The following is a 23895-nucleotide window of genomic DNA, read 5'->3' on the forward strand; positions in this document are numbered from 1 at the left end:
ATGTTATTTATATGTTCCCAGGTAAAAGGCACAATGAGTCTTAAATTACAGTAGTCACTAATCAGAATGTTGGGGACATGTGAGAAATATCAAGAGGTGAAAGAAAGGAAGACAGGGGTAAGAACCTATCAAGTCTTATAAATTTGATGCTACCTTCAGGTGGACAATGGCCGAAATTTATTTAACTCTGAATATTTTTTCTCTGCAATCAGTATGTACTGCTTATTTTAAAAAGAAAAAATCAATAAGAGTATAAAGCTCAGAAAACATTTGTATATAAAGGACAGAAGCAAGTTCATAGAAATTTACTTACTCGCCTTTGTTTTTTGTTTTATTTTTAATATGGGAACATTCTGAATATAGTTACGGACTGTAGGGATGACATTAATGATAACAGTGGAAAATGAAGACATTGAATGATGCCATACAGCTTGGGAAGAAACCAGGGTGCAGGGATGATGAGCACAAAATTTTGAATGAAGGTATAAAGAGATTCTCCTAATGTGAGAACTGTTGTGGGTAAACTCAGAGTTTGAGGAATTCCAGGAAACTCATGATTAATGACTATTTTCTTCTGAAAGAAAGCAGCATTTGAAACTCAGAAGTACAAAGATAAAGAAGGGAACTGAGTTAGGAGTATGAAAGGGTACAGATCAAAAGTTAAAGGTGAGGGGAATACAGATCAAGAAAAGGAAAGTTTTCAAAGATAAGGTTGAAGGCACTATCACAGGTTGGGAGCAGAACTCATTTAGAATGATCTAGAATGAACACACAGAATGAGAAAGGGAGCAGAGGGCAATGATGATAGGCAATCTATAGATAATGGAAAACTTGCTGAAGCAGGGAAGCAACGAGGTTTAGTATAAGAATTTAGATACTAGGGTTTAAGGTGTCAGAGATGTAACACTTACACAGCAATGCAAAGACATGGGGTGAGGCTAATAAACCGGTCTGTTGAGCAGAGGGGTCCATTTGCTTTCCTAGTTCAAGCCATTATCATGTTTTACCTGAACTGATGCAATCATCACACAAGTATCTACGCTTCAGCTTTTGCTTTTTTATAATCTTTTCTAACTTGCCAGCCAGAATGATCTTTGAAAAGCATAAATCATATCAGATCACTCCTCTCATTCAGGTATTCTAATGGTTTGCCATTACATTTTAGTAAAATCCAAACTACTTTCCACTCTGTGATCCAGTCCCTGTCAGCCTCTCAGATCTCACTGCATATCAGATCTCTTGCTCCAGCTCTATTCATCTTTCAAACTCCTCCAACATGCTTCGATATAAGCCTTCGCACTAACCATTCCCTCTGTCATAAATGTTCCTCCCCCCAGACTTTACATGTCTGAATCTTCTTTTCATTCATGTCTCAGCTTAAATGTTTCCTCCTTACAGAGATTATCTTTTAAGTAGCTAATCATCCACTACTTATTCTGTGTAACATCCCCCTGCTTTGTTTTCTTGATAGCATTTGTCAGTAACTACTTTATTCACTTGCTAATTTATTTACCTGCAGCTTCCCACCCCCAGAATGTATGTTCCATAAAAACAAGAACCACCATTACAATGGTCTGTCTGTCTTGTTTTCACTGCAACCTCACAGTCTCGAAGAGAGCTAGATCTGTGTAAGGAACTACCCTTCCCTTCCCACCTATGTTTGTTGAATGAATAAACAGAGGTTGGGTTTGTTTGTTTGTTTGTTTGTTTTAAAGATTTATTTATTTATTTATACAAGCACTGGGTACAGTCAGAAGCGTGGGAGTGTGAGAGAATTCACCAGAGCCAGAGCGGGGAACAGAACAGGCAGACTGACAAAATATACTGCTGAGGGGCGCAGCAGGCAGCAGGAGAAGTCTGCGTGCCATGTGGGACCCTTGCTGGTGGCCAGGGATCGAACCAGCACTGTGGAGGCTGCGGGCAGCTTCGCAGCCCAGCATTCAACTGCTGCGCCACCAGGGAGGCCCAGAGAGGTTGGGTTTTTGAGGGATGATCCATTCTTTGAGATTCTGAGCCAAGGCATTCATTTTGTAGGCAAAGGTTTAATGATCTAAGAGGCAATGTTTCAAGATAAGAATGAATAGGAAGTTACATCAAGGAGCTACGATGAGAAAACAAAACCGAGGTAAGAAGGGAACTATCACGACCTGGGCATTTTAGCAGTGGTAGTAAACCATCACATTCTCTCAGAAAGTCTATCAAGCGTTATTTGTGAAATTGTATCATTGAGAGACATTTTAGCTTAAAGTGAAAACATTTTACACACAGAATTAAATTGCATTGCCTTCTTCATTTTGCTAAAAATATAAAGTGCCAGGTAATGAAATAAAAGCTTTGACTTTCTAGCAAGCCTTATTCTGATTGCTGTTTCTGAAATTCTCTGGGTGATCTTACTAAAAATATAGTTACAAGCATGGAAAACATAACTGAGATTAGAGCAAGGGAAGGAAGGATAAAGAAGGAACATGTTGCTGGGGGACAGTTCCACTTTTCAGTTGGAAGGACAATGCTGTTGCTGTTTTTTTTTTTTTTTTTTAATTTTTTTTAAGATTTATTTATTTATTTATTTATTCATACAAGCACTGGGTACAGTCAGAAGTGCGGGAGGGTGAGAGAATTCACCAGAGTCAGAGCAGGATGCAGAACAGGCAGAAGGACCGAAGTACACTGCTGAGGGGAGCAGCGGGCGGCAGGAGAGGTCTGCGCGCCATGTGGAACCCTCCTCTGGTGGCCGGGGAGCAGCCGGGGATCGAACCGGCACTGCAGAGGCTGCGGGCAGCTTCGCAACCCCGCGCTCAACCACTGCGCCACCGGGGAAGCCCAATGCTGTTGCTGTTTTAGTGATGATTGATGGTGAGGATATCACCATTGAGTGGACAGAGAAGTGCGTGCTTCTTTAAGAATCAGCATGGGGATGTGAGGGTGATCTGGATGTGACATCGGTCACCCCATTGATCTCCAGGGTTGATCTGGCTGGCTAGGCAGGTGTGCCCTTCCTCCCTCACTGCTCCAGGTGCATCCTTCTGATTCTGTGCACTTGGCCAAAGAGGACAGCCTTCCCCCAATTGAGACCGACTGCTCTTCTGTGGAGGGTATACGAATAGTTGCGCTTCCCTGCTAGAACCTCCAAACAAGCTCTCAAGAATCACCATGGGAGAACTCAGACCTAGGGCCTTTCCAAGAAAGATACTGGGTAGCTAACAGATGTCCTCTGCCAATTCAAGCACTCTTTCAGAACTGTAGTGCTTTTACCAAAAGAACACTCCATGGATAACCACTGACTGGTAAATCCTACCCAAAGGAAATAAGCCACCAAGAAGAATCTTCTAAAAAGGCCTGTCTTGTCTATAATCTAAAATAGCATGTACATGTAACACAGGAAATAGAATGCCCTATGCACAGAAATCTAAAGCAAGCAAAGTTGGAAAGCAAGGACTATGAAAACTACTATTCATCCAGGTTTGGGTGGAGAGACCCATGTACACCACTCATAATTAGGACAGTGATAAGAAATGAATTTAATCCTAAAGCAGGAGGCATAATTGACAGCGTAGGCATGCAATTCTTGTAATCGCCCTAGCTTCAGCTGTGCTTGGGCAGTGAGAGTGGGAAGAACTAGAAAAAATGAATTACAATTAAAAAGAAATTGACATATATGAATTGAATTGGGCATATTATCTCCAGCTTCTGGCACAGAGTTTTTATTACAAAATTAAATAGAGAGGCTAATTAGACTGTAGGAAAACTTCCACTGAGCTCCATAGTTCCCACCAGGCAAGAAGAAAGACCAAAGAAAAGTATAAGAAAATCTGAAGAAGAATCAGAAGTTTTACAATTATGGATTTCTAGTGCTTAATGTTCTAGTGGAGAAATGAATGAGTGAAATAGAGATAGCTGTGAAGTCTGGAAGTCTAGCCACTCATTCATACTAAATGGTCCATTGATATGACAGTACTGGTGAGTTCTGGGTTCCATGACATGAGTGCCATAGCATCTATGACAACTGTATGGTCTGTCCCATGTGTATAATCATTTATTGACAAACATTGGTCAATGTGCTGTGCAAAATTGCAATGAACAGCTTATCTATTTTTTAATGAAGTACCATGCTTTACATCCTTGTAGTTATTTCAGCAATGTGGGATTTCTCCCCTCAGATGTCACTCACATTGTTCTCCCACAATCCTCCATCACAGTCAATTGTACTTTCCCGTCACCCCTATTCCCCACTTGTCCCCCCTCCCCAGATTCCTTAGGTCTCCAGTCAGCTTTCAAGGATTGCCTTTAATGTTGTCTCTGGCCTTTGGTTTGATCTACCATATGATCCAGCAAATCCACTCCTAGATATCTACTCAAAGAACACAAATACAGTGTATTATTTTTTCCATCAATCTTTACACATGTGTCTAGGAAGCTTTACCCTAAATTATTTGGGTTGACTTCCACTGCAGAAACTTGTGTCTTTGGCATATTGCAAAGCAATAAAGTCAAAAGTTCAGATGAGGAAAAACATGAAGCCCCCGTGATACAGCTCTATTCATCTTTGGAAATTTAATTAAACCAGCCCCATACCACTCTGCCATAGTAACAAGATGGTTCTGCGCCCTGTTAGAATCCCTATGAGTGGCCTTCTATTAGCTGTTCAAGCGTGGGCATTAACAGGTCACTTAACATGGTCAAATCTGGTATATTTCCAGACTTTAGAGCCAAACCCTAGGCCAACAAATGAGAAACATGATGCAGTGTGATATCTACACCAGGGCCGTACCAGGGCTGATCCCTTTGCTTGCTTTCCCCTCTTGCCTACCTAACTTCTCATTCTGAATATAAAGTTCCTACAGTGCATCATCAAGAAAGACTTCTCAAATCAGAACATTAGCTAGGTCCCTTTCTTTTTTCTTAGAAGCCTATTCTCCTTCGTCATACTTGTTATGATTCTGATTAAATAATTATTTGTGAAATTGAAATATTTTATGCCTTGTTCCCATGTGGTCAGCTCCAAGAAGACAGGCAGCATCTCCCTGTCTTATTCACCTCTCCATCTCTATTTAGATCCTCCACCTAGTAGGCAGTAACCATTAAATATTGGCTAAATAATCCCTTAAATTCCCTACCACCCTCTTTAATTCAAATTAAATATTGGGGATGTTGCTTCTGCCTTGCAAACTTACTTTGCCTTGCAAACCCCCTCCCGCCTTCCCACCAAATATAGATTTGCCAGTCTCCATAGTCCTTTAAAGGAAAAATACTTCCACCAACTACCTAGGTCTCTGTCTGTCTTGGGGGTTCAGGGGAAGTCTGGGAGATCCAGCTGAGGGCTATTGAATTGTCAGATCTTTCCTTCAGTTTCTTTTACCCAGCTCGTTAAGACACAATACGATTTAACAGCACCAGACATGACAAAACCATCTCTGATATTTTCTAACATAATCGCCTTTCATTATATATTGCAAAGGAACATGTCTCTTGAATTTAAAAAGAATGCTGAGATGGGGGAAATGTTTACAATGGAAGAAAGAGGAAAAGCCTCTTATAAAAATACCTAATAAAGTGAGTAGAGAAAGAAAAGAATCTAAAGAATCTAGCTGACTGAAAATTAGGGATATATATATATATATATATATATATATATATATATATATACACACACACACACACACACACATATACATACAAAACACTTTAATTCCCTTCTTATCAATAACATAATTGGCATTGTTCTATATAGACATATATTTTCTTTTAATTTTTACTACTACTGATTACAACATAATATAATAAGCTGTCTAGCCATTCACCCAAACCCACTAAACTTTTTTTTTTTTTTAAATCATGAATTACTGGAGTCAAAAGAACACTTTATGCATGCTTTCTGTAAGAGTGTCCATATTTCCATATGCCTTTGGAATTGAATTTTGCAATGTATCCTCTTTCTTCCTCAAATATTTTGATCAAATTCACAGCCTCCAGAAATCTTTGTTTCCTGGTTAGAAAAACTGATACAAATGATTCCTTATAGAAATAGTTTTGGGGACATCCTTATCATCTGTGCTCAAATTTTATTTGTTATTTTCTCACCCTGGCCCCTAATCAGTTCTCTACCAGTGGCTGTAACCCTTGGCTCATATTTCAGTGTAATTACTTAATCAAATCCTATTTCCAGTATATATTACTTCACCGACATTAATTTATTGATTTTTTTTTTCTGATGAAGCCACATCTCTGTCCTCAGAATGCAGGAATTTTTGTGGGTAAGTTATTTTTCTATAGCACCTATCACTTATCAACTAGCACATGTAAAGCAAAACCGATACATACAAAGCAGTGATAAAGCTGAAGGAAGCTGAGAGCCAAGTGAACAGACTTTATCGCCAAACACTGTATGATGCAACGGAACAACATGCAAACACATTGACTGATGTTTCATGGCATAAAAATCCCAAAGTGACAATTCTAATCCTTGCTCCTCTCAAAAATACAAGCATCTGGCATGAAACAGAAGACTGAGCTTATGCTCATTTTAGGATACAAAATATTCAAAGCACTTGTAAATATTATTTAATTCATAGTCTTTGTGAGGTGGCTAGGGGATGAGCATTATAGTGAAAGCAAAAAGAACAGAGGATCCAAAAGAACACCAACAACAAGATTTGAAAGTTTTAGTATACAGGAGTTGGTAGTATCAAAATTCTTACTGCAGTTGTAGGTTGATTTTATATAGATAGATGATAGAATACACATGTATATGATAGTATGTATATCATATCACATAGGCAGCACATTATATATATATATATATATATATGTATGTCATATATATATATAATGACTCACCATGTTGTAATATTGATATATATCTATGCCTTTCTGGAAATTCAGTTAATTACTGTGTGTGACACTGTGTGCATGTGAGAAACATTGTATGTTTGTGCTCTGTGTGAGAGACTACATGTGTGAGACTGTGTATGTATGAGAGATGTTGTATGCATGTGAGAAAGACTGTCTGTGAGAAAGACTGTGTGAATGAGAAAGACTATATATGTTAGAGAGAGACTGTGTGTGTATGTGTGTGTTGTATAGCATGTCCTTCAATAATGTCTCTGCATTCAATGCTTTTTTAATAACGTTGATGAGAAAAAAGTCATGTCTATCCTTGAATGAAACACTGGTATTTGAGGACCTTCAGTCATTTTGCTTAAGAACCTCTCCATGATGCTAAGTGAAGACATCCTGTATATGCTTAGTAACAGCTTAACCACACAGATTATACCAGAATTAGCATAAAGCAGCTAATGGGCAAATAACAACACCAATACAAGAATATGGGGCTTAGAGGGTATCAGCATACAGTTCCAGAGAACTGAGTTGTGTTAGTTTGAGGTCTCTTGATAAGTACTTGAGACTTCAGAGAGAAAAAGCTGGTACATTCTAGGAATTGAATGTCAAAATGTTATCTCAACAACTGCCACAGAGAATGCCTGTAGACATTGGACAACTACTTTCAAATTATTAGAGAAGATGATTTCCAACCTACAAGTGCCTCCTAGGCAGACAATTAATCAGGGATGAGGGTGGGTAAGACATTCTTCAGGCAAACGCTGTCTTCATGGTTTTACTTTTCACATGACCTTTCTCAGAAGGCTAGGGGAAGTTTCATGTCTTCAGGAAAAAAAAAATAAAAGAGTGAACTAAGATAAACACAAGTTGGAATTTAACACATAAGTGAAGCCCAAGGATTTCCAAGGATGAGGATCAATGATGATCCAGGATGACAGCTGTGAGGTAGGCCCAGAGAGTTCTCCCATCACACCAAAGCAGGAAGACAGAAAATTCTGTGTGTTTCTGTTGAAAGGACTTCTATAGCTCTGTTAGGTGTAACACTAATGGGTGCCTAGAAAAACAATCAAATGAGATGATGAGGGTATTTATCAACCAAGAATTGCAGGAGGTGGGAAGTAGAATCATAAAAGAATGTTATGTCAGGAACAGAATGCATTCCGTCCATCTTTTTCCCTGTTGTATCCTCAATCCCTGGTGCTTAGTGCCATGTACATTTCGAGCATTAAGTGAATATTCATGGAATAAATGAGAGGATGTTCTCAATAAATAAAAGTCATACTAATATGAACTCTAAACCCTGATTCAACTAAAATCTGACAGATTTTAACTGAGAAATCAGTGAGGAAGTATGTATCAGGGATGGGGTGAGAAAACTTAATCTCTTCTCTCTAGAAAAAAGAAGTCATTAGTTAATATGAAAAATGAAACAAAATTTATATCAAGAAACATAAATATAAGCATGCTGTTAGAAATATGAAGGGAAATGTCCGAAAAGCATTGAAAAGGGTCGCAAATGAGCAACAGGACGACAGGGTATGTGAAGTGGGGACAGACTTCTGATGTGAGAGCCTGTTGTTGCTTGTTTTCTTTTAGGCCTGCAGATACTGCCGTAAATTGGGTTACTCAGGAAGGACTAGTTTTATATGTGGGAAGTTTTTGGGAGAATGTCATCAGAGTCTGGGAAGAGAAGAGGTGACTTCAATGCTTTTAATACTGTTGGAACAAAGACTGCAGTTGACCCCAGCACTCTCAGGGAGCTGTTAGCTTGGAGGCCCTTCCCAGTTGGCCAGGTTTGGGACAAAGGGCTGGAACTCCAACCTTATGCATCATTCACTGGATATGATCTGCCACTCTTCCCCCTTAGGAAGGGGCTTGTCCTTGGGCAAAGTAGATTCTTTGGTCAAGGTCAGTTCCTAGTGAAGGACTTAGCCCATCACCAAACTAACTCCTAGCAGCTGAAGTAATGGTGTCTCTGCTTTAAAGGGGACCAGGATACCACATGAGGTTTTCAACTTAAGCACTATTTAGAAAATAAAATTGAATGAAGATAGGAAATTTACCCCTGCTTAACTGTTCATTTTTTTTTAATGTGGCAATTTTATATATACAGTTTTGGGATACACAGATTTGCCCTGAGATGTGCTATTTAAATTATGAAACCAGCTTGGTCCATCTCAACCTGACTGTGTGGCTTAGTAACTGACAACCTCTGAGATTCTTCTAATTTAAACACTCCAGGAGACTATAATCTCAAACCAATATACAGAATTAGTTGTAATAAGTATTTTATGCTTAATTCTCAAGATCAAAATGTGCTGCATATGCAATCACTTGATTGTAATATGGTTTACTGTTGCTGTCTGCTTACATTTAAAACTTGTCTTCTTGGGAGAAAATTAATGACCTTATTCTTAGAGTGGACCTGGGTAAATATAGCCAACCGCTGCCTCTGTGACTATAATAGCAGATCTTTGTGCTAAAGTTTCTTTAGAAAACTGACCTAAAAATGAGTATTCTCAGACTTAGAGAATATTTTAGAACCCTACCAGACTGGGTATTCCTTTAAGCAAGAAATATATTTTATTCATTGCCTGAAAGCTTGCCAGTCATGAAGCGTTGACTGCTTGTGGAATAGAATATATGCCCCAGGAGGAAAAAGGTTTTTCTCTCTGTTTTCTGTACTTCTACAGCCCAAGTGCCTCAAAGGTTACCTCCTACCGCATACTCAATTTACTCAAGTATTTGTTAATTGAATACAAAATCCAACTAAAGCCTCAGTTACATGTGGGCACCAAGCCTACAACTCCCTTGTCCTGATAAACTCACCTCTGGAAGTACAGCATTTTATAAATCAGATTATAGTCCTCTCTGTCCAGGTTAATAGATCTGCTATTTTATCAGTATACACATGGTTTTTTGATGAAGCTTGCATTATGGACCCATCTTTCCAACGAGAAAATGACAGAGTTAAACATTACTTAGCACTCACCCTTTCTTTGAATGAGAAACAGGAGAAAATCAGACAGGGTAGTTGACACAACACATGCATAGTTATTTTTTTAAAGTAGTTCTTTCAAAAACTTGAAATCAACCAGGATACAGAGGCAATGATATTGTGGGAGAAACAAAGCAATGGAATTATTCTGTCCAGTCTTTTGCATAAGTGGTCAGGAATAATATTTGCATAAGTTATATCATATTGATTTTTACAGAGAGAGATTCAATAAAGACAAAAAGAACACATTCAAAAATAAATGCCTAAGCAGGAAAAAAAAAAAGACACAGATGGAGGCTTCTATTATATTTGACTTTAAAATGAAAACCACAAAAATAATAAAATAAACAAAGCCAAAAATAAACGAATGACACCAAAACTCCACTAAGGTTAATTCTCTTTGGTAGAAAGTGTCTGTTTCTGTCTTTGTCCTTGCTCATTTCTCCCTCATGAAATCCACTTTCAAATGTCACCCCTCCCCTTGCCAATAGATCAAGTGCTCTCGAACAGGATAGATAGGGCAGTAAGGAACTAATAATGATAATAATAATAATGAGCAATGGCCTTAGAGATATATTTCATGTGTCTTCCTCTCTCCTTGTCTTTCTGCAGTGGAATAGCTTCCCAGCCAGCGGGGCATTAATCATCAGAACAGCAGCTCTGAGATAAAGGCTGGGTGAAATTTCATTGTGCATTATAGTGTGAATTGGAGTTGCATGAATATGTGTCTCTCTCAGTACCTGGGAGGAGGGAGCAAACAGACAGAGGAGAAAAATCTGTCATTCTATATATTTATACTGCTCAAGATGGTCAGGACCAGTTCTCCATTGTTACAGTGGATTAAAATCATTCACATCTTCTGTTTTCATTGGAGGTCACCTCCCAGAAAGGGGAATCAATATTATGACAATTTAAATTCTATCTACCATGTTTTTATTTTTTTTTTCCATCTGCATCGGGGTATGCAGCAGAGTTAAGGGACAGCAGGAGAGGAAAAGCAGAACCAGAAGTAGAAATGTATGTCTAATGGCATACATTTTTCTTTCCTATTCCTTAATTATTATGCATTGAATCTTTAACTTACATACTGCTTTGGGTTAACAAAATTTCCTATTTTGACAGTCCCTGAACTATGTTTGGGGAGACCATTTGGAAGAAATAGGCAAATAGGTGCCACAACAATTCAGCAAGGAACTGTAAGTACCAACTAGGTCCTTGCTCCATAAAGGGAGTTGCCCCCACTGCAGCACACTGTCCCCTAGGAGCTCACTAGAAATGCATAATCTCAGGTCCCACCCTGGAACCATAACAGAATCTGTGCTTTGGTAAGATCACCGATTTTAAGAAACACTATTCTAGGCTATATATGAACACATGTGTGAGCATACACACATACAATCAGATGGGATGGAAGATAGAAGAAGCTGCATTATATACACAATTCAATCAAATTTCCATGAAATAATTGTCTCCATGACTGCTAGCCACCACAGATATGGCATGCATTTAATTCTCTAATCATCTCATCCTTGGATGATGAGAAAACCAAGGAAAACCTTACATTCTCCATTTAGCTAACAGTACTAGCTCTCTAGACGACCCAAGCCATTAATTAGATGGTTTCAAAGGCTGTCATAACAGCCTCACTTGTGTTTCTAATTTTTACAATCATTCAACATGCACCAGGAAGGTATGAAAGCATAGCATACTCCTCCTACCGCCCTGTCAAGTACAGAATGGAAATATCTGTCCTGAGGCCTGGCTAGCAATGATTGCTGCTGTAAGTCATTTCCCTGTCATATATAAATAGAAAGAAAAGGATGTATTGCCTGGGAAAAAAAGAACAAATTCTTGAACCTCAGTTTAAACTGGAATCATTGATTATTTGTAGTGATTCAAGAGACAGTACTTTATTTTCAAGATAGAGTAGTCTTTGTGGAACTTCTTTGGAAAGATATCAGAAAGAGGGGGTGATATGGAAATAAATCATTATTTATATTATTGTTTTAATTAGAACAAAGTTAATTTATTCTTTTCTCTCAATCTTAGCCATCCAGTCCTAGAAATGGGCATATAGTTCCTATAGAAACAGAAATAAGAGAATTTCTGCCTGTTCTACCCTCCTTTCTCCTCAACGTTCCTTCCCCTTCCTTTTGTAAATTAATTCAGTTGTTACTGTATGTGCAAGGCTCCATGTTAGGTACTGTTAAGAAAATAAAATGGGGCCTCTCCGGTGGTGCAGCGGTTGAGCGCTGGGTTGCGAAGCTGCCCGCAGCCTCTGCAGCACCGGTTCGATCCCCGGCTGCTCTCCGGCCACTGGAGGAGGGTCCCACATGGCGCGCAGACCTCTCCTGCCACCCGCTGCTCCCCTCAGCAGTGTACTTCGGTCCTTCTGCCTGCTCTGCTCCCTGCTCTGGCTCTGGTGAATTCTCTCACCCTCCTGCGCTTCTGACTGTACCCAGTGCTTGTATAAATAAATAAATAAATAAATAAATAAATAAATAAATCTTAAAAAAAAAATAAAATGAAGATATTGGAGACTCAAGGAAGAAGCTAATTGCCATGTTAAAGACCAAATGGCTAACCAGTAACAGAATAAAAAAAGAAAGAAAACATATATGAGACCTAGATTGGAATCTCATTTTAAATAAAAACAATAATAATAATAACCTTTTATTGAGTCACATCCACATAAGCCCTTGGCTATTATCTTATCCATGAAGTTGGTGTTATAATCTCCAAAAATAAGTTCCAAAGCAGCAGAGTCCAAATCAATCAAGGTTTGCTGAAAGTTACGCTTTTACCATTTCTTTATCCATGGATGAGGTCCCCCAAGCTACTTCAATATGCTCTTTCTTTGTACAAATTTGTGTCTTCAAGGTTGACTTAGTCTACCTTGAACATGAATAATATTGCTGCTGTTGTCTGCTTTTCCCTTTGCCAATACATATCCATTCCTTTATACAAATTTCATTTCTTCAGCAAACATTTATTGAGCTACACTTGTAGCAGTCCTGTTCCACCAGATGAATGTCTATTGATGGGCTACATGGAGACTGCTTCTTCCCTCAATGTAGTGTTTCTTCACAGTATCCTCTCTCAAAATTCTTTTTTTTTTAATTTCTTAAACCATTCTTTTTTTTTTTTTTATTAAGATTTATTTATTTATTTATACAAGCACTGGGTACAGTCAGAAGCGTGGGAGGGTGAGAGAATTCACCAGAGCCAGAGCGGGGAGCAGAACAGGCAGAAGGACCGAAGTACACCGCTGAGGGGAGCAGTGGGCGCGGCAGGAGAGGTCTGCGCGCCATGTGGGACCCTCGCCATCAGCTGGGAATCGAACCGGTGCTACAGAGGCTGTGGGCAGATTTGCAGCCCAGCGCTCAACCGCTGTGCCACCAGGGAGGGCCCCTCTCAATATTCTTTTAAAAGATTATGAAATAAACAGGTAACTATGGAGTCAACTGCTCATAGAGGCATGACCAGGAATAAATGGGCTTATATAACATAGTCAGCCACTGGATAAAAACAAAGGAAGTAACTGAAAGTAGATGATTCCCACCCACCTACCCACACATATAAAACAGGTAGATGAATCTTCTCTATACACTATTTTCTATACACTCTATTTTCTATACACTCAATGAATAGAAGCAGTGGGCCATTAAAAATAAAGTTCATTTTTCAATATTTAAAGATAGATTTTTTTCAGAGAATTAAGAATTTTGAAAAGGAATAAGAAGAAATTGGAGAAGGAAAATTGGTGACACTGTATTTCCAAAAGCATGTTGAACTCTAAATGCTAGAGGCAGCCCTTGCTATATGGCAAATAAATCCCAAGGAAAAAACATTTAAGAATGAAAGCTATCTTGTGTCTTGCCCACCAGACACAAGAAGATTCGCGGCTGATACTCGTTCTTAAGGCAAGGATTCCAGAGGAGCAAAACTATTGCTGATAACAGTTTCCAGTGGTGAGCCTCAATAGAGAGAGGGCTTCTGGGAGGCAGGATGCTTGGAAATGAAATTCAGCCTGCAAGCATCATGTGATGTATGTGCTCCCTTAGAAAGAGCTGGAGGATCGTTCCTGATTCGTGTGATTCAACCAATATTGACAGAGGGTTATTCTGTGCTGCACTCTTACAGTGTTTGAAACAAAGTCTTACTGTCCTAGAATTCACATTCTGGTAAACAGATATAAAAGAACTAATACACCTTATATAATGTCAAGAAGAGATAACTGCTACGAGACACAATGAAGCAAGACAAGGTGAGAGGGAGCTACTATATCATCAAGCTACTAATCATCAAGGGGGTCTCTCTGCAAGGTGTCCTATGAGCAGAAACTTGGATGACATGAACCGTGCAGATAACTGAGAAGGGCTGCTATAGGCAGAGAAAATGCAAATGCAAAGACACAGATATGCATTGCATACTTGGGCAGGGTACTCATCTAAAGGTGGAACATTTAAGCAAAACCAAAAATAAAAAAATATTATAATATTTGAAAATCAACATCTATGCAAAAAAAGAGAAAAACATGGTAAACAAAATACCAACATTTGCATAGAGACAAGGTCCAGCTCTGTGACTGAACAACTCTGCCTCATTTGTCTCTTCCTTATCCTGGTCATCTGTTCAGGGAAGAGAGGTGTGGTAGAAAACATGAGCAGAAAGAGAGCAAGGAGGAGACCCATCTACCACATGGTTAGGATTTGGACTGTAGACTTGGCCAGTCTGGCAGATGATCAGAGAAAACACACAGAGCTTTAGAAATATTTGGGGATATCCACAGTGAATAGTCAAGGGCAGGTCTCATGTTCCTCTGAGCTGTTCAGATAGTTCATGCTCAGATCAGGCACTTAATCAGCAGTTCTGGTGGAAACCCAATGCTGTGATTATTAAAAATGAAGTAATCTTTTCCTAGTAACTCTCAGACTTCCAGGCTGTCTACAAAGAGAATCTTCTCAGAAGGCCCTTTAAGGGACTAAACACAGATTTGGAGAGTACTGATACCATTCACTAAAATTAAAGTATTAAAATGGCCATAAAAAAGAAACTACCTTGCATTCTTTCCCTGTGTGTACTGCCACCAGATAAGTCTTTCAGAGGTAGGCAAGCCAATCAAGCTTTTTTCCTCCCCTTTAGAATTATGCAGTGCCAGAGGGAAAATGTCACTGGAGAGTCTTACCAGGTAATCAGTAAATTAGAGCTCAAGTTCCTTCCCCCCAAATTATTCTGTGAAAGGGGAAAAGAAAGTACTATTGTGAAGGCAAGGAGTAGACAGAAGATATTTCTTGGCTGGCAGTTAAAGTCTAATTAGACTGACAAATCTTCAGTGCTTTCCCCAGTTATGAGACTTGGCAGGAAAGGAACTGAGTCCTGGAGCCGCACATTATGTTAGGCTGTTAATCAATATTAGTTGAGCCCTGATCCTAAAAATAAACTTCCTCTGGAGGCTCTGTTGTCTACTGGTGAGAGATTGAATGTGCAGGCTCCTCTCATTTCTGTCAAGTTGGTAGCAGCAGGGATAAAGGTGGAAGGGCCCAGAGGTGAGTCTAACCATTGTTGATTCAACAATGACCTATATTGTGTTAGAGCGTTAGAATAGCATGTCTGGGACAAGGTAAATTTATCTCCCATCCCATCCAAGAGAGCTTGATTATCCAAAGAATCTTCAGAATATTTGGCATTCTACAAATCTCAAAATGCCAATGACAACAACATCCTCTAAACATGTATGGCCTGCATTTTTGTTGAACCATATGAAATTTCTGATATTTTACCATCTTCACAAATAAAAATGGCAATTTGATATGCTTTACCCTAATAAAATGCCTTGTATGTACTAAGAGTCAGCTTAGTTAGCAAAGCCAATTTGCACTAAGAGTCTTTCAAGGAAATCTCTTCTAATTGATGAGTTTAGTATTCTGGTTCAATCTGGGATCCTCTGAGGATATCCTTGAGCATTGTAGGTTTGTGTGGCTATAGACAAAATTGCTCTTCATGTAAGATTCAACAGGAAAGCTAAGCTCTATGAGGATCTGTGAGTTCTGAAGAGACTCATGGGTTGAAGAGATTTCCTAGTCTAGCATTTAGTGAACATTTATGGCAGCATCTGTGCCCTGAATTATTTTCAGCTGTGATATTTACTCCTCACAACAGGTCTATGGGAAAGGTATTGGTTAACCTGAGGCTTGGATAGGCTGATCAACTTGCCCAAACAGACACAACTAAATAATTGGAAGAACCAGGAGTCCAAGCCAACGATTCTAATTGTAAATACATACTCTTCTATTCATGGTACTGGGACTCTATCTGGAACATGTAGTGTGAAGGATCAACTTTTCAATCACAAATTACTTTCTTTTGTTTGCAATAATCAATTTGAAGGTGGAGGTATGCCTCTTTCTTCCTCCACTCTAAAAGTGAGAGCAAACCAGAAGGAAGATTCCCCAGGTATCAAAATCATGGCTTCCTTCTGGAATTTCTGAGAGTAATTCGCATTTGATCATGATTGTTGTGAGTGTGAGGTAACAATGAAATTTCCTAAAGCACTCAAGTCATTTTTGTTTATTAGGATAGTTCTAACCCAGGCTGAGCATTGTGATTGGCCAGGCAGCACAGGCCAATGTCAAGGTAACTTCACCAATGCCCAGCACAAAAGAAAAAAAAAAATTGAGTCATGATTGCTATTCTTCTAATAGCTTATAAATGATTCCAAATGGTAATTTACACAGAACACCCTGAGCTCTTTCTTCACTGATGACTCTATCCGGAGGCCTACAGTAAGATAACACAAATTATTCTTGGGACTATTTTCCTCTCAATGCTTTTCTCTTTCATAGGAACATTTTGGTCATGCTAACTGAAAGTTATCGCCAAGACTCTTGTTCCTCCCTTTGCCTTCTATCCTGAATGAAGACCAGTGAATTTGAGGGTAGATTGAATTGAACTTTTCCACTTTAGAAGCTGACCTGCTGATAATGGGGTCAGCCATAAAAGCAAGTGTCTGCACGGTTGCTGGGCTATCCCTACTAGTAAGATCCACCCCCCTGATCATCTGTCATTTGGGGGAATCTGAGATCAAAATTCTCAGAATCTAGATCTCTTGTCCCTTACAAATTCCCTCTGCTCTAGTTGGATTAGATATTTAGCTCAGGAATTATATGACTTTCACAACTGAGCTTCTGTCATTTGCTTAAATTGGTATTTGTTCCTCTATTACCTATGCAATTGTATTCATTCTACAAGGCCAGTTCCAGACCTGCCTCTTTCACAAGATCCAGCCACGTCATCCCATTCATGAGCCTTCTCCCCAAAATACCACAATTGTAATCCACTGCCTCATGTTGACGGCTAATGTTAAGACCTAGTACCTTCTTTAGATTATAAACTCCTTGATGTCAAGGTCCCTGGATTCTTCTTTTTAACTCCCCAAACATGGATATAGGCAGATTTTTGACAGAACATGTTTTCCAAAGCCCACAGAACTCCAGGTTGATTTAAAAACTGATGGAAAGACTAAAGATGCGTAGTGAGATGGCAGAAGCCCATTCCTGAGATCTCAGAGAATTTTTCATTTGTCAAGACTAATTTCAGCTGACCTCCCTGGTGGCCTAGGGGTTAAGTCTCAGTGCTATCACCTCAACAGCCCAAGTTCAATCCCTGGCTAGGCAAGTAAACCATATATGGCTCAGCAAACCACTCCTGTCTTGCCTGCTGCTCCCCTCAGCAGTGTATTTCAATAAATCTGCCTGCTTTGCTATCCACTCTCTCTCTGGTGAATCCTTTCACCCTTCCACACCTCTGGCCTTTATCCCAGTTCATCTACACAAAAATAAAAAAAAAAAAAAAAAAAAAAAAAGAAAAAAAAAAAGACTAATTTCAACTTCCAACTTTTACACTGACCTGCCTTCAAATCCCTACCTCCTCAAATCCCCTAGTCCCAGCTCTGAACTATAGACACTACAATAAATAGAAGTAGTTTCAGGGTCTCCCCAGTGGTGCAGCGGGTTGAGTGCAGCACTGTGAAGCTGCCCGCAGTCTCTGCAGTGTGGGTTGGATCCAGCCAGCCGGTGAGAATCCCACATGGTACAGCAGAGCTCTCCTGTTGTGCTCCCATTAGCAGTGTATTTCGTCAGTCTGCCTGTTCTGTTCCCCGCTCTGACTGGTGAATCCTCTCACCAGAGAGGATTCTGGTGGCACCTCTGGCCTGTACCCCAGCTCTTGTATAAAAATAAATAAATCTTAAAAAAAAAAAGTAGTTTCAGAGAAGGATCTGAGGTAGGTACTTATTTGAACAGGTATTGACTATGTATCAATTGTGGAGGACAGACTTTAATAATGAGGCTAAGACACATTTAATGTTATCTTCACGCTGTACCTGCATTAAGCATTTTAACTCACTGTTATCCTCATAACAGTAATATGATGGTTGTACTCTCTCCACTCCCATTTTACAATGTGGTAGAGTTAAGGAATTGTAAATTCTTTCTGCTCTTCTTATTGAGAAGTAAATTTCATATCTTCTTTCTTGAAAATTACAAAGTTCTGCTCTTTTGACCCATAGAATCTGGTGGAAGTGACACTGTGCCAGTTTCCAGGCCCAGACTATTGAAAACTGGCAGACTCCACCTCCTGTCTCTTGAAAAACTCTCCATGAGTCCTGAGCCTCCAAGAAAGAAGTCCAAGCAGCTACTCTGCTGGAGAAACCTATAGAGAGTCCTGGAGATTAAATGGAGTGGAAAATAGACTCGGTCGAATTCAGTGTTTTCAGTTAATCTACTAAAGTACAAGGTATGTGAATGAAGTAGGAGTCTCTAGACCAGACACTGAGTAACCACAATCAACTCTGTGTGGTGCAGAACAATTGTCTTACTGACCCCTGCCCAAATTTCTGGCCTACTAAATTGTGAAAGGAAATGACATGACTGTTGCATTAAGCCACTAAGTTTAATGGGCAGTCATTAACTTGGACGTATGTGACTTGTGCAGCATCACATAGCTTATATGAGAAAGAACTAGGTCCTAAACCCAGGCAGTCTGACTCCAAATACATGCCTTTAATAAAGCTATCCTCTTAACACTGAAAAAAAAAAATTGTCCCAGGCACACTGATCATTCTGAAGAGAAAATTTTCTGAAAGTCACATTCATTCTAGTTGTTAAATGAATATAAGACATGCAATAAAGCCTATCTTGTTTTCTGATTTATTCAATAAGTATTTTCAAGTACCTACTAAATGCCAAAACTTTACTTGAGAATTACCACCCAATACCTACTTTCTCAGTCTTAGATCTCCTTCCCAGTTTAGGGTAAAGATGATCGGTGCCAAAGGTGTGAATAAAATAACAAGGGCTGAGTAGTTCTGTAAAAAAGATTGTACCAGGAAGATCAAAGTATTAATTATTCTAGGAGGATGGAGCATGGGGAACTATATCAAGTCAAAAACTGTGTTCACATTCATACAGAGGAAAGAGCAGGACTAAAAAAATAAAAATAAATTAAAAAAAAAGTGGCAGTGTTTTTTTCCTTGATCTGAAATCAGCACTAACAAGGTCTACCAGAAATGAGCTGCTCAAATCATGTTTTCTTAGTTTATGCTTTCAGAAGGAGACAGTAGATTTTTAAATTGGGGCAGATTTGTATACTTGTGGATTTCTATGCTTACTTGGTTTCTCCTAGAAAAATCTAATTTTAGGACAATCTGCTCTCACAATGTTACAAAACAAAGGTGGACAGAACAGAGTAACATTTGGAAAAGACTAAAAGATTCTATGCATTGGTAAAAAAGTGAACAGTGGTGGTTCTGGTGAACATGAAGTCAAGTCTCTCCCACTATTTTTTCCCTTTTTATAATATCTCCCAACATCCCGGGGATCAAACCTTTATGATTTTGCTTCAACCATGAGACTGAGATAGCTCACATAGCTTATATTAGAGCTTCTGATTAATCTTCCTTACCCCACATCTTCAGACTTTAGGAACTGTCCTAAATCTTGGACAGAATCTGAGAGTTGTTGCATCCACAGTCCTACCAAAGCCCTCAAATGATGAATACAATGTACTTAGAGACAAGGCAGGCTATTAAGTTTTATGATATTTAGGACATAGTTCAATGGTAAGTTGGCAATCAACAAAAACTCAAGACCTGTAGCATCAAATTATTTTCTCTACTTAATTTTTACAAAGAACATGGCACAAAATTTGTACACCTTATCTCAGTATGACCCAATTTTTCTAGTAGCCTGGCTTTCCTCCAAAGCTATGTATTTATGCACCTTTAAACAAAGAATGCCGACAGATTTGTAATTCATTTTTATTGCCTTGGTAGAAGCAAAGGAAGCACATGTAGATATAATCCAATTATTACTGATCTTGAAGGAAAAGAAACACAACAGACAGGAGGCTATTAGTGAGAATATCCTCCAGCTGTCCACATCCTCTAAAATGCCAACAGCTTCTGTGACAGTTATAGTGATAATCACTGCAAGACTTCTGTATCTTGCAACCTACTCTTCTCCAGAAGCTCTAGCTTCTTAGTTGGAAGACTCATTCAATCTGCCCTCGCTTATGTATTTGCTATAGGAGGGAAAGCTAAAACCTGATAATTCACCACACTTATTCCTTCAATTTCTGGGTTACACTAAACCCTCCTGGGGTCCATGGAAATTTGGTCTTGAAAAAGAGTATAGGACCAAGCATTCCTGTGGAGAAAAAGCCATTCGCTCCTCTGCTTTCCACAGAATTAGAGGAATGTATTTTGACAGAAACAGAACAACTCTGCCAAGACCATTGCAGGCAGAACTATCCTTTCACCAACAATAAACAGATCTGCTCTTGAGCTATAGAGAGTCATAATAGAAATATATATTGCCTTTTATCTTCTTTTCAGTGAGTAGAGAGAACTGTCAGGAGTTATTGCTTTAATATCAGCAGAGAAAAAGCTATTTTTGAGCATGTGTGTAGGTATGCATGTAATAGCATGTGGTGACTTTAAGATTGCTATGCTAACCAGGTTCTTAATAGTCTTTCTAAAACACATAAAATTTGTCTGATAACATTATCAGTGTACACAGCTTCAAATTGTTTCTGCCGAGGTCATGGAAGGAACTGCCTGGATACTTCTGCTCAAAGAAAAGGAAAAAGAAAGAGAACATATTTACCTCTACCTCATTCATATAAACTAATTCAGAAGAATGAGAACATGGGGGTTTAATTGATAATTGATCTAAGTTGATAATGCCCATTGAAATCAATGGCAGAATGATGCCAAACTCTCAGTTGAGCCCTGGATATGTATGAAAACTTAGAAACAGAAAGATCAAATACAGATATACTGAATCTTCTACAAATACTAACTAGGTTAGGGGTAATTTTCCCACAAGCACATGAAATATCTTATTTTATGCTAGAGAATTTAAGGCTAATAACTCTATTAACCTTCTACCCCCTACTAACTAGATTTATGAAATGCCATGAGAATCAGCAAAGTATGAAGCGTTAGATTGGGTATAATTACTTTTAAGTGAAAAAAAGAAAAAAAAACATTACCACTAAACTAAGGACTTCCTGCATAGCTAAACTCAGACTTTCAAATGTTCTAATGTAATTAGGATCTTGTCAAATACAAAAGAAGCAAACTGGACAAAAAGTAACAAGCTATTAATCAAAACTTAATATCAAACACAAAGACTACATTTTATAAGGATTAGCTGAACCTCTAGCTTCAATTGTCATTGATTTAATAATGTTACCCATTAGCCTCAATAAAAATGAACCATTCATGTTCCAGTAAAGCCACTGGGAGAACGGGAATAGAAATGAACTAGAATATAGTCTTTCCTATGACAGCAATTTTCTTTTCCCGCTTTTCCTTTCGGCTATTGAAAAAAAAAAAAAAGAGCTAATAAGATGAAAGTAGGGAATATTTCATAATGAAACTATTGTTCATTGATCATTTTGAATAACATTTCAGAGATAAATATGATAGGTCTAACTCATGATAAATAATCACTAGTGCCACAAGATTTTTATAACTTCTTTAGCAATGGCTTTATCTTTCTCTCCTCTTGGGTCTTCTTACTGTGAGTATCCATAGGCATCAGTTCTACAAGTCTTCTCGTGTATGTGCTACACCTTACAAGTCAGACTCTTTAGTAACACGGCTACACTGTCCATGATAGCAATGTCCCAAAGTAGAAGCAGTAAATATGTGGAGGAAGGCTTACCTGAATGCTGGCTGTAGAGCGATTCTTGCGGGTTGTAGTAGTAGCCATTGTAGTGGTGGTTTCCATGACAGTGGTAGACATTTCTGGTGGCATGGAGGTCGTCTGTGTCGTTCCCAAGATTGATGGGACTTCTCCCACCAGCCGGACACTTCCATTGATTTTAATATTGGGATTGTTCTCAGCCGCCATATTCAGTACTTTCAAACCATCATAATAGAGCCCAGAGAGCTGGCCTTGAAAGAGGCGTCCTTTGTCCTTTCCACCAATGGCTATTTGCGCCTGGGTGTTGAAGATGGTTAACTGCCGGCCTAGTGGATTGGGTGGAGGAAACATCATTATTCCCATACATTTTCTCTTTTGGCATACCTGGTTTGAATGGACCAGGCATCAAAACAGGCTTCCTTGAGCAATTGAAGGAGAGAAAATTGGATTAAAATAACTCAATACCATCACTGGCAAGTAACATTTCATTAAGTTTATCTCTTCCACTGTCTAGCTGAAAACCCTAATCAAGTCCCTATTCCTTTTTTTGTAAAAAAGGAGAAATCTTGGTTAAATGATTAACACTATCACAGTCTTCTTGGGTGTATAGTTGTGAATGACAGAAAGAAACCACCAAATGAGGTGATGATCATGAAACTCATAAATGTCTATTGCACTGATTTTTTAACCTACAAAGGTAGAGTGATAAGTAAAAAGAATTATATATGGCAAGTAAAAACTCAATGAGGTGATTCAGAACATCAGAATTAAAAAGAAACTAGGTCTTATTATTAAATTAATTGAAATTAAATTGCAGTTATGAGATTTGGATTCATTGCATACTTATAATAATGAACATTTTAGTTACCAAGCACCTCATCTGCTAGAAATCTCCACAGTATATAACATTCAATCTATACTTTCTATTGAATAAACATTGTGACAATTAATTTTCTATTGCTATTCTGGTGGGGGGAGGGTAATGGTCATAAAATACAAACTCTCCCTAAGATATGAAAAATAAGTAGGCATTAATAAAGTTTCTCAGCTGGGGAAAGAAAATGGTGTCATTCCCAATCATTGACTCTTAAAAGGGGGGATGCAAATTAATGAAGAAAGTAAAACAAAATTACTTAAAATAATATAGCAGTATGCTAATGGGTTGAAGAATATCAGTAGCTCACCTAATTTTGAATTACCATTTGGGTAATAATTTATGTTTCTGTGGATAGAAATCTATCATAAGGTTAACCAAGGCAGCATAGAGTTTAGAATAGTGGATCTCATCTTATCCTAACTACTTCTATTTAAAAACTCTTTCTTAAGTGCTAGATCTTCCAAGAAAAAAACAGCTTTTTAAAGCTAAGATCTCCTATTTATACTATTGTGTTTTCAGATTATTTCTTTCTGCTATTTCATATGGAGAAGGTGGAAAACTTATTAATGGAATTAAATGTATCCTTATTGAACTTTTTCCACTTTTAGTAATGATAAAACAATGCTTCACACATTCTTAATCTATGCCTGATTTAGCTATAATACTGGAAAAAAATCTTCTGTTACAGAGAGTACTGTATATTTTTTAAAGGCTGAGTTTTTTGCTCCACACTCTCTAATATGAATAGAGGCACACTATGATGTCTGGGTTATTAACTTGTACAATTATTATATGGCATTTAAGGCTATACAGTGATTATTCTTGAATTTCCAGTATATAATATGAATACCATCTCAAGGTATAATAACAGAAGAAATAGAAGAGACAGAGAAAGGAAAATGCATCTGCTCAGAGGGAACTGTTACACAAGAGTCAACTCTGCTCTTGGGCAACACTTAAGGGTCTATTAG

At 38.5% G+C, this 23895-nt stretch overlaps 1 protein-coding gene across 6 annotated transcripts in view; it reads right to left on the reverse strand.

Moving 5' to 3' along the window:
• Window positions 1-23895, reverse strand: part of NRXN3 (neurexin 3) — a 1487041-nt gene that overhangs the window by 125734 nt on the left and 1337412 nt on the right. For all 6 annotated transcript variants that reach the window (XM_054691893.1, XM_054691888.1, XM_054691889.1 and 3 more), the window contains one exon: window positions 22066-22373. In XM_054691893.1, coding sequence (XP_054547868.1) covers window positions 22066-22373 — 308 coding nt within the window. The remainder of the gene's footprint in view (window positions 1-22065; window positions 22374-23895) is intronic.

The sequence above is a fragment of the Talpa occidentalis genome, unplaced genomic scaffold, assembly GCF_014898055.3.
Source record: "Talpa occidentalis isolate TD23 unplaced genomic scaffold, MPIMG_talOcc4v2.1 talOcc4.11, whole genome shotgun sequence".
NCBI lineage: Eukaryota > Metazoa > Chordata > Mammalia > Eulipotyphla > Talpidae > Talpa > Talpa occidentalis.